At 38.3% G+C, this 17047-nt stretch overlaps 1 protein-coding gene across 1 annotated transcript in view; it reads right to left on the reverse strand.

Moving 5' to 3' along the window:
- LOC124170069 (26S proteasome non-ATPase regulatory subunit 2) overlaps positions 1–14132 on the reverse strand; it is a 101518-nt gene extending 87386 nt beyond the window's left edge. Inside the window, exons 1-3 of the mRNA XM_046548756.1 lie at positions 13985–14132; positions 13755–13811; positions 7487–7773 (exon numbers count right to left, since the gene is read on the reverse strand). Coding sequence (XP_046404712.1) covers positions 7487–7773; positions 13755–13811; positions 13985–14062 — 422 coding nt within the window. The 5' untranslated portion in view covers positions 14063–14132. The remainder of the gene's footprint in view (positions 1–7486; positions 7774–13754; positions 13812–13984) is intronic.
- Between the last annotated feature and the right edge of the window lie 2915 nt (positions 14133–17047).

Genomic DNA, 17047 nt, shown 5'->3' on the forward strand with positions numbered 1-17047 from the left:
GGTCAATTTTATCCTCATTTGAAAAAGGCCAGATTGGCGCCCATGCGATGCCACTCCACGTGACGTCACAGGGACCTAGATTCTATATAAGTAGATAGGAGCTTTACATCGTCTGAGATTACCAATGCATGCATGAGGAACAGCTCAGGGAAACATCTCTGAATAATCGCCTATTAAAACTGGCTAAGGTCGGAAAATTTCCTTCGTTTGATAAGGTATTAATGATCCTTATTTAAGCCAAGCGCTACCAGCCAGCATGGTACTCAGCTACCTGCTAGCATCCTGCGTCGTAATACAGTCGGATCCGGATTTAAGGTCTCCGCATTTAACATTTTTCCGCATTTAGCGTTTATTTTTTTGGGTCCCGATTTATTCCCTATCAGAACAATGTAAAAATTATCCGTACTTAAGTGTTTCCGCATTTTGCGTGTTACCGCATTTATGATCGTAAAAATTTGTCCCGCTCAAGATTTTTTTGCCCGATTTAACGTTTTTTCATGACGGTTCATGCAAATGATTATCCAAATCTTCGAATTTATGCTCATCAACAAGAACAGTCTCATGAAAGTTTACCAAGAGTCGATAGAATCTACCGGGGAACGCTTCTTCAACTGCTTTCTTCCATGAGCGCAGCGCTGCGACCTTCAACTCGCAAGTTGGGTGATTTGTCATCTCGTAACGTTTCGCTCCCCTTCTGATCCAAACATCAGGCACTCTTTGTATCAGATCCAATCTAATGGAGCAAAGTCATCCCTTAATGACCTCGAACTACCTTATCCTTCACTTCTTGAACTTGACTTCGATGATACGTGACGACTGATGACACGAGTTATCCTCCGAGGGCCGCTACAATAATGGTTTTCTCGTTATGTTTTCAATTGATGGCTTATGCCCCTTTCAACTCTACTCCCTACGGGCAGTCGATTATTAGCCCAATATTTTTTCAGTCGGCTACTTTCTCTGTTCAAAAGAGGAGGCCCAATATCAATTGCGCAGTTCACTAGAAGATTCTTTCTATAATCCATTCTAACGTCAGTTTCCACGGAGGAACAGCGAAAGAACAGAGGAAGTGTTTCCCCTGTCATGACTGTGAGTGAGAGCATTCTTTTCCTATGGCACAACATTATTTTACATTGTAATTTAGATATCCCGGAGCCAATTCATCGGCATGCATCTGGTTGATATCGCTGTCGATTCAAAAATATTTATCTGGTGCTAATTAATGTCAAAAGAGAATGACAATCGGAGTTTTCACGAACTATCACGGTCCATGACTCTAAATAAATCGCTCATGCTGGAAAAAAAATCACCGCATAGTCACGGTAGAATAGATGAGCGCTTTTTAAAGGCTCATAAATCCCTTGTTTCGCCGAGGCAACAGAAAATGTTAAGTTTGCAAAATTCCAGAAAACCTCCTTTTACTAGATATTCGTTAGTTGAGAATTCGGGATTAGCGATCTTCTGCTGTCCCTTTATTTCACTCACTCCTCATGATTTTTCGAGTACCTACTTACACCTTTTCTTATTATATTAGAAATCCTATAGTCACCTACATGTCACTTTTACAGAAAAATTCTAAATTTCATCGAGACCACTGAAATATGCATAATAATGGAATCACTAATGTCCATAATAATAATCTGTGTGAGAATACTTTTAAGTTGATGTTTATTAGAATTTTCTTGAAATATTTCATTAAAACAATTGCCATCCTCTAATTGCTTATTTTAACTACCCATTTTTTTAGCTGATTCCTGAAAAGTATTATCCAACCTTCATTGGGCAGTGAACACTTAATCAGTGAATTTTTTGCTGCATGCAGCACCTTTTAGTTACTTAAAATAATATTTTTTATTCATAAAAAGCCATTGCAATCATTACAGACCCTAAAAACTGAAAAAATGGGCAGGTCCTCATTTAGTGTTTTAAATTTTGTCCCCCCTATAAAACCTTAAATCAAGATTCTACTGTATATTGTCGTGAACATTCTTTCATACAATCATTGCAACCAGTCCGCTATCGTATGATTTCCATTGGCTGTAATCTTATTAATCAGCAGTAGAGGTGCAGGGGAGTGGATATTTTACACTCCTAAAATGTTGTTTTTGGCTAAGATAGTTGCACAGCGGAATCGTGGTGATTGACAATAATTTTTCCCAGGGGAAAAAAAGGTATTGGAGGCATTTTTCCATGAAGCCTTCCCATAATGGTAGGAAAAAAAGGCTTACTGTTTTCGTTTGCGATGGTCTATTTTAACGTAATTTTATATTTATTTTCATGACCAAATAGTGAGTTGTTGCATTTTTTAGTGTACACCCCACAAAAAATTCTGGCATTAAACAACAACCCCCCTTCCCCAGAATATCCTCCAAACTTATCCAAAGAACTTCTCTGCGATAGTTTATTTTAGCGTCACAACAATAATAACCGAATATATCAGCAAATAGTTAGCATCGACTCTAATGGGTTTGTCAATGTTTTGGTCAAAGTAACACTGTGCTCAATGCTCGGAACTAGTCATGCCTCAATGAAGGATTTAAAAAAAACCAATTGAGACAATTTTATTTTATTTTTAATTTTTTAAATTAATTTTTTTTGCTATTTTAATTTTAGAAGCGATTTTAAAATGAATATTTTAAATTTTTGCAACGACCGCCGAGAACTGGATTCTAGGGAACAGTTGGAAATTTAAAAAAATCATCGAAAATCAAGACAGTACTCTTATAAATGAATACCTCTACCCAAATCCTTTTCCCCTGTTCTGGCGTCCGTTTTAAAATTCATCAAGTAACTATTGGTAACAATAATAAGATTAACAAATCATAATTAGCACCTGATGATGGTAATAATTCATTGAAGCTCGGGTCGCGCTCTTATAAAAAAATAAGTGGTATAAGTAATTGTGTGATATCCAGGAAAAACTTATAATGGAATACCACAAAGTAAACCAAGGGATAGTGAATTTTGTTCTAGTTATGCCTCCTTCCATGTATTTACAACCTTCTTGGTCCCAGCCCATCCCAAAACCCAACACGCTTTCCAGCATTTCATTGTAACCCTTAGACTTGTAACTTTTAAAAATCTTCGCTACTTTATAAACAAATAATTCCAATACAATTCGAAACAAACTCTATATTTTGAAACTTAGAGCATAAAACCAACATCAAAAGCTACCATGATATCACAATTCCATTTATATCTACCACCACCATTCACTGAACCACCGCCATGACTGCACCCGCATGGATCCTGAGTTCCGCCGTATTCTCCTCCTCCTGCTCTCTTCTCCTCTCGTAGGTGCCTCCTTTCTTAGTCCCTCTCCCGAATCTTCCTTTAAACACGTCAGCCTCCTTCCACTCTCCATACACAACTCCTCTTTTCCTTCACAACAATCCGCCCGTCCCTCACTACCATTGTCAGTTTTAAATTATATAAAAACAATATGGTGGCTTGTTTATGTTATGTTACAGACTGTGGGAACTTTTTAAACGTGTTGTTCTTCTGACTAACTGTCCTTAACCCATTTCCGCCCACCGTAGCCACACGGCTACATCCTTCCATTCTGAGTATCTTGATGAAAAACTATGCTCTATTTTGTTTTCAAATTGCCACAAATGTGCTGCTAAAATGCTTTGTTGACCTTATCCATATATTAGTTTATTTTTGAAGCTGGTACACGTAATCCCACTTGCTTGAAAAGATGGGTGCAAATAGTAATTTCAGACATTATTCTGGGCGGAAATGGGTTAAAGGTCAATTTGTGCGGTGAAAATATATTGTCGTGAACATTCTTTCGTACTATCATTGCAACCGGTCTGCTATCATAAGATCTCCGTTGGCTGTAATCTTATTTATCACCAGTAGAAGTGCAGGGGAGTGGATATTTTACTCTTGTAAAATGTTATATTCATCTAAGCTAGTTGCACAGCGGAACCGTGGTGATTGACAATAATTTTTCCCTGGGAAAAAAAATAATCGAGGCATATTTTAACGAAGCCTTCCCATAAAGATAGAAAAAAGGTTTACTGTTTTCGTTTGCGATGGTCTATTTTAACGTAACGACGATAATGACCAAATAGTGAGCTGTGGCATTTTTTAGTGTACCCCCCACAAAAATTTCTGGCATTAAACAACAACCCCCCTCCCCCAGAAATTCCTCCAAACTTATCCGCAGAAATTCTCCCTCTAAGTACTTTTTGCACTTAGGCTCTTTGACTCAAAGGATCTAAGTCTCGGAAAAGTTCAGAGGAATTCCTAGGGTTTGGGGGGGGGTACCAGAAATTTTTGGGGGGGGTGGGCTGGTACACTAAGAAATGCCACAGAGCATTGACCCTTAGTGGGATTATCAATGTTTTGGTTAAAGTGGGGGTGGCTTTCCTTCCCAAGCACCCCCATTCATGCCACACTGCGCTCAACGCTGAAAACCAGTGGTGCCCCCTCCAATATACAGTACAGGCGGTCCTCGACTTTCGTACACTCGATTTTCGTACAATTCGCACTTTCGTACGTTCAAAATTGACACCTTTTACTTGACTTTCGTACGCTAAATTCGGACTTTCGGACGTTGGTCTGTAATTTTTTTTTTAATTCCCGCGATGTTTATTGCGCATCCCAACATTCAATTGTTTCAAATGGCTGTATATGCGAACAATACAAACGTATACAATGAAGGGAATTGTTGGCAGTTGACACTAATCTAGGTGATTTATTTGAGAGAGAGATTGCCTGCTATAGGCTCCTTCATCAAAAGAAGAAGAAAGCCTTCATTGGAGAGATTTTTCAAAAAAGTTGACTAGACAACATCAAATAGCTTTCAATACAACTAGTAAGATCTTCTTTCTAATTGTGTTTTTTCGTTTGAGTGCTGTTTGTACTCCTTCAGCAACGATATTGCACGAAATATCACCCGAATTCCGTTTGTCTTTTGTCTTTTTTGAATAACATGCGAACTATATGCGATCACGAATATGTCACCTGCCAAATGTCGAATTTTGGTGTAAAAATAAAAGGTATCCAGAGTGCGGGTTCAACAACTACATTTTATTATGCTTCTTGATATGTCTTTTTATTTATAGTGGACGTAATAAGTGGAATGTCAAACTAAACGCCGAGAGGAAGTTTCACTCGATGGCCTACGGAGTTCTTGTTTTTTTTAACTTTTATTTGCATTTTCTGCGTATTTTCAAAAGAAATTAGATGATTTGAGGAGTTTTATTAACATATTATTAAAATTATATCAATTGAAATGAATTCCGTGAAAAAAAAAGGTTTTAGTACGTATTTTCCGCTCTTTGGGAACGTAACTCCTAATTAGTATGGAAGTCAATGGTTCGACTTTCGTACATTCGACTTTCGTACACGTTTTCGGGAACGCATTGTGTACGAAAGTCGGGGACCGCCTGTAAAACCTCTATGTAGTGAACCTCTTTACATCATAAACCTCCATACTTCATACCACCCCTACGGTCCCATCTGATTTACATGTAAATTTATAGGCAAACCTCTCTGTAGTGAACCTCTTTACATCATAAACCTCCTTACTTCATACCACCACTACGGTCCCATCAGATTTACATGTAAATTTAAAGGCAAACCTCTTTATAGTGAACCTCTTTATATCGTAAAACCTCCACTTATCATACCAAGGAGTCACCCCCGAGACAGCCTAACTACCTCTGCAAATCGTACCGAGACAAAGAGACCATTAACGCAGCCGCGATTACGTATATGGAATGACATTTTCAGCAATAAATGTTTCACGCTTATTTTTTTTGTTACACCCCTTCATTATATTTTAATTTTCACATTAACCATTAGTTACGGCAATTTTGTTCCATATGAGAGCATACCTAAACAAAAAAAAATTTCCAACTCTCCTAATCAAGGTAGTAACTGTTGAATTAAGAGAGATCACTTTGTTTTCTCTAGAATCATGGTAAAAATCAGGCGATAGCGTTCGCTTTCTGTTATGGTTAAATAATAAGTATATGTTCACTAATGCATGCATGTTTGTTTAAACACATAAATATAATGTTTTAAAAGAGAGTAGTTCCTTTCGTTTCCCGAAGGATATGAAAAAAAGGTGCATATCACTAAAACCTCTCTATAGTGAACCTCCATACATCAAATTGCCCAAATTTTGGTCCCCTCCACTACATTCCTCCCCTCCATTATATATTCACCATACTTCTCAAAGTAAAGACTAACTTCCAAGACTTTGTCCCAAACGCCAGCATTCACACTCATTATACGAGGCAGCACAAAGATTTGCATGTCCCCTATGTACGGACTAAAAGTGCTGCCTGTGGTGAACAATTTATGAGTCTACTTCTGTACAATAAGCTCCCTATGGAGCTAAAAGATCCCATGAGTCAAGGGGTATTTAAAAACAAGCTGAAAGACTTTTTACTTTCAGGCTGCTTTTACTCTATATCAGAGTACCTGTCACAGTAATATTATATATGCTCACCTCACCTTGCTGTTTGTGCCTTATATCTTTTATTTGTACCCAACCTGTGTTTTTGACGTGCCTTATACAATTTATGTATTGCATATAATTGTCTTTCCGGCAAATAAAGATTATTATTATTATTATTACGATTTGTGTACAATACTGTATTTACAACCCCCTAGGTCCTAACAGACCATCCAACCGCCGACTGCCCTACCCCAATTCCTGTGGCATCGCAACCTCTGTACCTTTATCGGCTATTTTTTCTATCGATTTGAGGTTTGATTTTGCCAAGCAACTCCATGAAACACTTTTCGTCCATCCTCAAATAATACCGGAAATCATTCCCATCCAATTGGGTGGTTTCCTATTATTTTTTTATCACCTACATCGAAATGCTATCACTCCTAAAGTCCTCATTTCATGCTCTTAGATTTTCGAATGACAATATCTATTTTTAGCGATAAAATGAAAAGGGAAAATTTCAAGCACGCAAAAACGGCTTAGCATGAATGCTGGGAAAACCCCGTGAGACGTCCTTCTGTTTCCCGCTGCCGCAAGTGAGGTGACCTTGGGGCGAGGCTCTGATACGACGCAGGATGCTACCAGGTAGCAGAGTACCCTGCTAGCAGATAGTGCTTGGATTACATAAGTATTATTATTACCCTATCAAACAAAGGAAACATTCCGAACTTTGGTAATTTTAATTGGAAATTATTAAGACATGTTTCCCTGAGCTCTGTGCCTCATGCACGCATTGGTAACCTCAGATGATGTAAAACTCCTATCTACTTCATAGAAACTAGGTCCCTGTGACGTCACGTGGAGTGGCATTGCATGGGCGCCAATCTGGCCTTTTTCAAATAAGGATAAAATTCACCATTGCCAGTCCTCTAAACTGAGATTTCAAAAACCAAAGAATTTGTATATTATGAATACACTAACGGTGGGTAATGAATCGCAATCAATGCCTTTCCGTTTCTTTGATGAAGGAAACTACCCTATTGGCATAAATGACAGTCCTAAGATACTCACCGAACATACTCGTGCCCCCAGAGGCCAATGTCTCCCTGGGATCCGCGCAGGCGATACTTCAAGCACTCCCGCGTGTCACTCATGGTCATCGCGAGGACAGACACGATGTCCGCACACGCCTTCTTGGTCTCCGAGACGTCAATCTTGTCGTACACCTCCTTCATCGTGTCGTAGTGAGACCTCATGAACTTGAGCGGCTTCGGGACGTTGGTCATTGAAGTGGTTGAGGCCCTGATGTGGTCCCGCAGGCTTGCCAGGGCCAACGGGTGCTGAGATGTGTCATTCTCCTGAGGATTAGATTACAACTCATTAGTCAGGTTGTGGAATTTTCCATCACTTTCTGATAACACAATATGTACATGAATGACATTTAAAGACACAAAAGGACGAAATATGAATCAATGGTCAAAGCATATTACATACGAATGATACATTTACCCTAACTCATTTAAGTTTTACCTTACAGAGAACATAAAATTCATTAATAGGATACAAAGGCTGTTTGATTTAAAGTTTTTTAAGCTCACTTATATACAGTGAGTCCTCGTTTAATGTCAATTACCGCTCCTGAAAAATGTGACGATAAATGAAATGACAGACAGTGCTCCAGAGCACCAGTCCATAGGCCCTACGTTCGCTACGAGAATTTCTTTTCGGACCAGTCAGGAGCGAAATCAAAATGGCGGAAATGAACGAGGGCAGGCAAACAGGGATTATGAACGATTTAAGTTTTTCCTGGTGAATACTTCTGACAAATATTTCTCGGGTTCGCATCCAGGTTTCAGATATGTGGACGATTCCTTTTTAGTTTGGCCACATGGTACCGCTGCATTGCAGGAATTTTTGACACATATGAACAACCAACACCCGAGCATCACATTTACCATGGAGGTAGAAGAGAATGGGCGACTTCCTTTCCTGGACATCCTAATACATAGGAAAGAAGATGGGAGCCTAGGTCATTCCGTTTATAGGAAGCCAACGCATACTGACCTGTATCTCAACGGACAGAGCCACCACCATCCATCGCAGAAGGCCGCTGTATTATCTACCTTGGTCCATAGAGCCAAGTTAATATCAGATAATACAAGCTTCTCAGCCGAGTTAGACCACCTTAAGACAACATTTTTACGGAATGGCTATGGAAAACAAAAGATTTTTAAGGCCCTAAGCAGATTCAACATAAAACAAAAGAGTTGCCCGGATGAGCCGCCTGAAAAACCGCTATCAACAGCCTTAATCCCATGTGTGTCAACCATATCTGGTAAGATCCACCGCATTCTACGACGGTATAATATCAAAACTGTCCATCTGCCACCACCTAAATTAAGGCACCGCTTGGTGAGGGTGAAAGATCCGATTGGGTTGAAGACACCAGGGGTTTATGGAATACCTTGTGAATGTGGTAAAATGTATGTGGGGGAGACAGGCCGAACGATTGAGACGAGGCTGAAAGAACACCGGAGATTTTTCAGATTAGCGCAACCAGAAAAGTCGGCCGTGGCGGAACACAGCATTAATGAAGACCATGCTATTAAATGGGACGACACCAAAATCCTTTGCCATGCTCAACGTTACTGGGACTGCGTAGTTAAGGAAGCAATAGAGATCCGACTCAATCCCAAAAATTTCAATCGTGACACCGGCTATCATCTAAGCACTACATGGAGACCTGTAATCAGCTGTATGAAAAACATAAGGGTTAAACGTGAAGAATTTCAAAAGACCTACAGCCAATCGGACGACACCTGAGCCGTATTGTTGTCTCCGTAAACGGTCAATCCTGTTCAGTGTGAAATTGAACTTCATTCAAGTAACACAACCTTGAGGATGGAAGACAAGTCGTCTCCCGAAACGTCGGCTTGTATAAAAGCATTAACCTGGCTGCAAACCCGAGAAACATTTGTCAGGGATTATGAAATCGAAGATATGGTTTTAATTGCGAATTGAGGCGGGTGGGCGTCGCCTGGGCATCATCATCGCTGAAACATCGTTGCAGTAACAGGAACCAAATTTATTATGAACATTGTTCCCTTAGACATTTTCATGGAAATGTCTCTGATGCTAAAATTTGCTAAAATCGTAACTTTTTTTTTAAATTCTCAAACCACTGGATACAGCTTTTATTGGCCATTTTACACCGGGGTGTTCAACAAATGTAACAAGTAAACGTACACAAACAACCATGCCCTGGACCGGGGAAACCTACCCAGGCGGGACTCGAACCAACGACCTCTTGTTTGGCAGGCAACGTTATTGCAATCGCAATTAACAATACACACACAGTTTTACACTTTGTATAGACTGACTGTGTTACCGCCCACGAAACAAACAACCTGCAACGCCTGCCACTTCGTGGGAAAATTTAAAAGACTTGACATTATCGCGAAGCAAAGGTGCAATAAGCAAATGACGATCTCAAAATTTTCCTGACGTTCTCGTGAAATGACGTTAAACGGGGTGACGTAGAACGAGGACACACTGTACATTGCTTATATTCTAAATTTGTTGAGGGATTGAATTGTGGAGTTTAGCGATGAATGCGGTTAAGGAGTTTTTCCATTACGGCTATGCTTGAGTTAACAAAAATTAACAGCGTAACCTGGGTATTACTGTATTGGCTTGTGGAGATGGACTTTTCACTCTTTCAGATTTTTAAATGAAAATATCTATTTTTCCCGACTAAATGAAAAGTGAAAATTTTCAAGCACGCAAAACTGCGACGGCAAAGAATGAATGCTGAGAAAAGCTCATGTGATGTCACTCTGGTTCCGGCTGCCGCTCGTGTGAGGCCACCTTGGTGCGAGGCTATGAGCACCGCTACGATGGAGGCTGCTAGCAGGTAGCGCTTGGCTTAAATAAGGATTAATATTCCCCTATCAAACTAAGGAAACTTTCCGAACTTAGGTATTTTTAATGTGTGATTATTAAGAGATGTTTCCCTGAGCTCTGTGCCTCATGCATGCATTGGTAATCTCAGATGATGTAAAACTCCTGACTACTCATGTAGAATCTAGGTCCCTGTGACGTCACGTGGAGTGGCATCGCATGGGCGCCAATCTGGCCTTTTTCAAATGAGGTTAAAATTGGCCATTGCCATTTGTTTAAACTGGGATTTCTAAAGCGTAATAATTTCTATATTATGAATACACTAATGGTGAGTAACAAATCTCAATCAATGCCTTTCGTATTCTTTGATGAAGGAAACTACTCTATTATAAGATGCTTCACGTTTTATATTTTACTTTTTTAGCAAAGTGAATAAAATCGTTATTTTTCATCGCAGAAACACGGTTCAAAGACGTACTTGATTGCTTGATTGGGAGGAGTGCAATGTTAACTATCATGTTTTTGACGATCAAATTGATTGATCGATTTTCAAAATGCAGACAGAGCGGTCATAAATGCAGTAACGGAGGGTAACGAATCACAATCAATACCTTTCGTTTTCTCCCCGATGAAGGAAATTACCCTATTGCCATAGATGAGGAGAATGAAAAAGAAAAAAGTAGGTCATTCCATGTCAAATCACCCAGAAAATTTTCACAATGATGACCACTGACTCAGATATTAAAGAAATTTTTGTCCCTAGCTACTATCACCTATCTAATGACCCATGTAAAATATTTCCTCTCTCACTTTCATAGTTTGCAAGACATGAGGAGGAGAAGTTTAAGTTGTTTGCCCCGAAGTGGCGCTAGTGGGAGTCAAATCCCAGAGTGCAGGGAAAAAATCAATAGCTCAGAAACCACAAAATATAATTGAATGTAATTTTGCGAAAAATCCACAGAGGAAAAATCATTCGCCTTGACCGGGATTCGAACCCGGATCCCTCGATTTCCGGCCGAGTGCTTTAGCCAGTTAAGCTACCGAGGCGTCATTCTCCCCTGTGGAAATTTGTGGACTATACCGGACAAGGTGGTCCACAAATTTCCACAGGGGAGAATGACGCCTCGGTAGCTTAACTGGCTAAAGCACTCGGCCGGAAATCGAGGGATCCGGGTTCGAATCCCGGTCAAGGCGAATGATTTTTCCTCTGTGGATTTTTCGCACTATTTGTGCATTGCGGGTGACTCCGTAAAAAGTTATCACCGTGGCTAGTCCCGGTATACTTTAATATGAATGTAATTTTGACCCCTTGTCTATACAATTGCATAGTTTCCAGAAAAATGTCTTTTAATCCCCATGCATTGATATGTTAGCCAAAATGATGTCAATAGGTGTTAATTAATGAATTTTTTTAGCTAAAAAACATTACCACATATTTTCATAATCATCAACAAAAGGCATAGTTGTTGACTCATGCAATTTTTTAAAATTGGAAGTAAATGTATGCTCTAATACACTGCGAAATAAAAATGGTGGTGTTTTGACTGCCACTGTGAGTATTTCAGGTTTTACTTTTTTTCTGTCACAGTGGGCATATACTGCAAGATAATAAGAAGAAGTGTATCCACACCTGTATGAGGATACATTTGAAATAATGGTCAGTATATCTAAGACCAAACATGTAGTTTAGTCAGTGCTGTAGTAGGGCCGGTACAGCGTAACCCCTAAAATCCACACTCGTTATAAGCGTACCGGTTAAACTATCTTCTTAAGTCTGTAAAAAAAAGGGCTACGGTATAGTTTTATCAAGTCTCCAACTTTCGTTGGATCTTCACCAAAATTAGTGTACATAACTTATTTCACATACTAAACAATCCTAGGGGTGGGCGAAAGCGGTTCGAGTACAAATAAAAATTTACTAATTCATTACTTATCTAGGTGTTGGATGGGTAACTTATACGTTGCAGGAGCCATCATATAGATGAGAAAAGGCGATCCAAAACAAACTGTTGCATTTGGGTATAGACGGGGCATGGTGTGGTTGTAAAGAATGCAAATTTTTCTCTCTACATTTTGTAAAATCCTAGCGAATGAACAGCTTATTCCTATGTGTACGGTCGTAGGACCGGAGGGGTGGGTTGGGTAGCGCACGGCTTATTTCTTATTTATGTGTCGACTGACTCCGACAGACGGACTTATGATGGCGTAAGTGAGATTATTTGGGCGGGTCGCATTATGTCAGGGTGGGTCGAGGCATGGTTGTTGTACTACAAACATAAATTCGTCCCTCGAAATTATGTGAAAACCCTCTGATACAAACTAATTTGTTAACCTGAGCAACAATTTAGTTTTCGATCGTCTTTTCTCATCTATATGATGGGTCCTGCAATGTATAAGTTACCCATCCAACACCAAGATAAGTAATGAATTATTAAACTTTTATTTGTACTCGAACCGCTTTTGCCCACCCCTAGGACTGTTTAGTATTTGAAGTAAGTTATGTATACTAATTTTGGTGAAGTTCCGACGAAAATTGGAGATTCAATAAAACTATACAGTCACCAATAATAGCCCTGTTGTCAATTGCCCTATGGATTTTAGAAATAAAATCGGAAACGATTATTCACTTCTTCTCGGTTGTCTTGCGGCACAACTTGGAACTATAATATAAGAGTTGTAGTTTGAAATTTCAATGGCGGCCCCACGTATAATACATGTTCACCTGTTGGTAAACAATGCTTGGCTTGTGGCAGCTGAGGGGGAAAAGAGCCTAAACGGCTCAGACACCGTGAAATTTTTCTCTTTTCCTGGAATTTACCCATTTTTCACGTGTTTAGTGTATGGAAAAAATTGGCAAATGTAGTTAATGGGAAAAAACACCTTCGACATTGTAACCAAATCGATAACAATAAAATAAAGAAAAAATGCCAAATGTTTACCTTTGCGTCGTAATTAGTGCATAATTCGCGGCATATAAAGGTAAATAAAAACAATGGTCCGCGGAGATACTTTGCTGTAACCCTAAACAAGTCATTTCCTCGAAATCCAATCAACAAATGCCTCGGGAAAATCAGTCGACATTACTTTACCGGCACTGATTCGCAATAAACCTCAAGAACCTCATGGCAAATTGAGTTTGACCAGAGGAATTGTGTGGGTTCAATGAACTACTCCATGCGTTATAAATTACCAATGGCAGAAATGTTAATTATTTTACTAGAAATGAAGACATTTCACATTTTTGAGTAATTTAGAATAACTTAAATTTAAACAAATAACACACATTTGATAATTATCATTGAACGATGCATTATGATATCCTTCCGGAACTGAATTCAAACGACGGTAAGATAAAATCAGGTAAATATAAAATAATTAAATCCAGAGTATTCTAAGAGCACCAATAAACAAATATTAGAGGAGGAAAATTAGAACTTACCACCAATCTTTCGACTAATAAATTCAACTCTTCCTGAAGGAGCTTATCTTCTTCAGACTGGAAATTAAAGGAATGAGGCATTAATCCTATTCATAAAGGTTTTAATGTAAACCTTAGACTGAAACTAAAATCAGAACTGAAATTGGGCTTCGGTCATGAACTTGGCCATCACATCCCAGCATATAATCACCCATGTAAATTCTCACAGGCGTAAAAGTACGTATACTTACCAGCTCATTCTTCTCTTCTTCAGTTTTCTTGTCCTTATCTTTCACTGCCTTCGCATCTTTAATTAAACTAGCTGACATTTTGAACGCCGATTCCACAAGTCACTCCAGAAACAAGCACAACCTCTGGCAAGTCAGCTAAATATTTGAATTATAAAAGATACGAAACTAAAATTGTATGACAGAGCTCAGTCATAAACTGCTTCTGTCGGAATTTTTGTATATAAAAAATCTTTAATACCACCAAATAATTAAATAATGTTCATATATTAAGGTTACATATTTTATACTTGCACGGATTTGACGAGTAATTACAAAACTCTAAATTCAAATATGTTGTAAACGTAACAGTAACTTTACTATTTTTATAATATTCCTTGACTATTTATAGCATTTTTAAGATCGTAAAACTAACTCCGTTTCTGGCCATACGGGGCATACGAGTAGAAAATAAGGGTATCGTAATATTTAAAGTATTTAAATCACGATCATAATTATTAATATAGCCCTATTATTTGTGGAAAAAACAAGACATTATAAAATATTCGGTTTACATTTTCATAGTTTTTTTAGGTTGACGTAAATAATGAAATGGGGAGGAATGAGTAATGAAGATGAGAAGTTCATCTCGTAGTTGTGATCCATTCCGTCCGAACGCTGCAAACGCGGCCATTGAGGCGCGCAGGGTTCAATCTTGAAGTAAATTATTCCATAGAACATAGCCCATTCTGCTACATTCTCATGTCGCTTATGAGCAAACAAAAAGCAAATATTGCATGATATAATTGTAATATTAGCTGTATATAGGTGGTTTTTAGCAAGTTGCCGCAGATGGTTCCTCTTTTATATATTAAGGGCCTCCTTTCGCGTTACTTTTATAGGCACGGATAGGAGTTTTTGAGTGAATTTGTGCGGAAGCTTTGTGATTTTCATTACTCATGATTTCTTCCTCAAAGTTTATCTTTATAATTTTGTTTGTCTTGTTCGTAATTAGCTACTAATTCATTTGGATTTGTTTTATTCATAAATTAAGTTATTCGTGTTTCCTTTTGAGGTAAGCAATCTTCTTCCATGGTAAGCAGTGCTGTCATGGAAGAAGGAGGAGAGGAAGCGCAGCTCCCATAAGGCTAATGGGTATCAAGGTCGGTAAAAGGCAGGTCGTGTCACGCTCCCATAGTGCATTTCGGTTTGATCATCTTGGTTCCCACCTGTCTGTTGTTTACATGGTGTTTGCATAGGGCATATGAATTAATTTCAAAAAATTGTGTGCTGCAGTGCTCCGATTTGCTCCAATTCCACGAAAAACGGAGTAAGAATATTTCGTTTTCCTTCTGATCGTAAAAGAAAGGCTCCTTGGTCGATAGATTGCAGAAGAAACAAATGGAAATCTACAATAACATCGCACATTGTGAGGTAAGGAAGTGACAATATTATAAGTATTTTTGCCTGTATTTGTACTTTGTAAATATTTATATATTCAACGTAAGTCTTAATAATTCTAGCAATAGTCTATGTCAATGAGGGAACGTCACATGGTAGAAATATAGACTTCTCAAAAGTTGTTGACAACGCTGTTGTCACCAGCATATTTTGATACGGATTCATCACGTTTTGCCTTGAAATTATGTTAAGTAATGCAAAAGTGCCAAACTTTTCAATGTTATTTATTACTTCGGGTCATGTTTCATACGGAATAATACGGAAATTGTGCATTTTCATTGTAAATTAGTAGAATAATCGGATCGTATGTAGGCTCGCTTGCGCCAGTGTACATTTCTTCAATTCAGTTTTATGCGTGCAATCAATGCCTTCTTAAGCTTACGAAGGCATTGGTGCAATGGATAATGCCTTCTCTGTTCAGAAATTCCTCAATTTTTACGAATATTATTATTTAGGTTTGTTTCACTGCGGAGAAGTTAAGAGTGTCGTCAACAGGATGGTCGCAAACTACATAAACAAACTGCCGTTCCAACAGCGATTTCTGGAAAAAGGTATGTATTCTGAAGATAAGTTATACAAAGTTTGAATAAGTTTACATAGTTTTAATATTACAAATTGGCGACAGTCGAATCTAGTCTTTTCTAATAATTTCAGTTTTTTATGCACTTTTGGAAGTCGTAATAAGATGTCCTGTTAAAGTCGTGCATTCGTCATACGTTATGCATAGAAATTCTTGCATCCAAACAACTCGGATATCAACCCGTGTGCTGGAGGAGAGTTGGTGGAAGAACCAGACGTTCCCGACTGTCAACAGGACGAGATGTTGGTGATTAATTAGGAAATCCGGATGCTGAAAGCAAAAGTAAGTGTATTATGATATTATGGAAAAGTATTTACAAATTATGATTGTGAAGTTCAATGCAACCATGTACGAGAAAGTTATATGCTTTACTCGAGTTTTAATTCTGCTAGTGTGTAGTAAATTTATGAGTTATGTAGTAGAATATTGAATTATCACTTGTTACGTTATTTGTTTGGCTTTCAGTTAACTTTTTTGTATCAGTGCTGTTGAAGAGATATTTTCATGATACTGGATATGATGCACACCGAATTGCAGTAACCTATAACTTCATACATGGACTCCTTCGCATATAAATTTATATAAAGCCTATGTACCGTTTATAAAGTTGTCTGGTAGTTTTTGAGAATGTCGCAAAGTATATCTTCATTTAAAGGAAGGGTCTATTGACAGGAATTTAATTAAAGTGTGGGCTATAGGGATATCAATATATGGCAGTGCAATTATTTGACAGTTATTTGAGTGCAGTCATTGTGTGTTGAATTCATGGGAATAAGGACATGTGGTATTATGTGAGGTTAAGTTATTGAGAGTGTAACAGTAGTGTGGGAAAAATAGACCTTAAATCTATGCTATCATTCATTTACTGTGTAAATGGTGCAACAACATCAGCCCATTTTATTGTGGATTAGTGCAAAAGTTGAACATTATATGGCCAAATTCATGCAAAAAGTAATAAATATTCAACATTGTAATAGATACTAATCATTATATGTGTTAATAGATTACCCACTGTAGGATGTGAATCAATATGGTGAAGCCTAATG

The sequence above is a fragment of the Ischnura elegans genome, chromosome 13 (assembly GCF_921293095.1).
Source record: "Ischnura elegans chromosome 13, ioIscEleg1.1, whole genome shotgun sequence".
Lineage (NCBI taxonomy): Eukaryota > Metazoa > Arthropoda > Insecta > Odonata > Coenagrionidae > Ischnura > Ischnura elegans.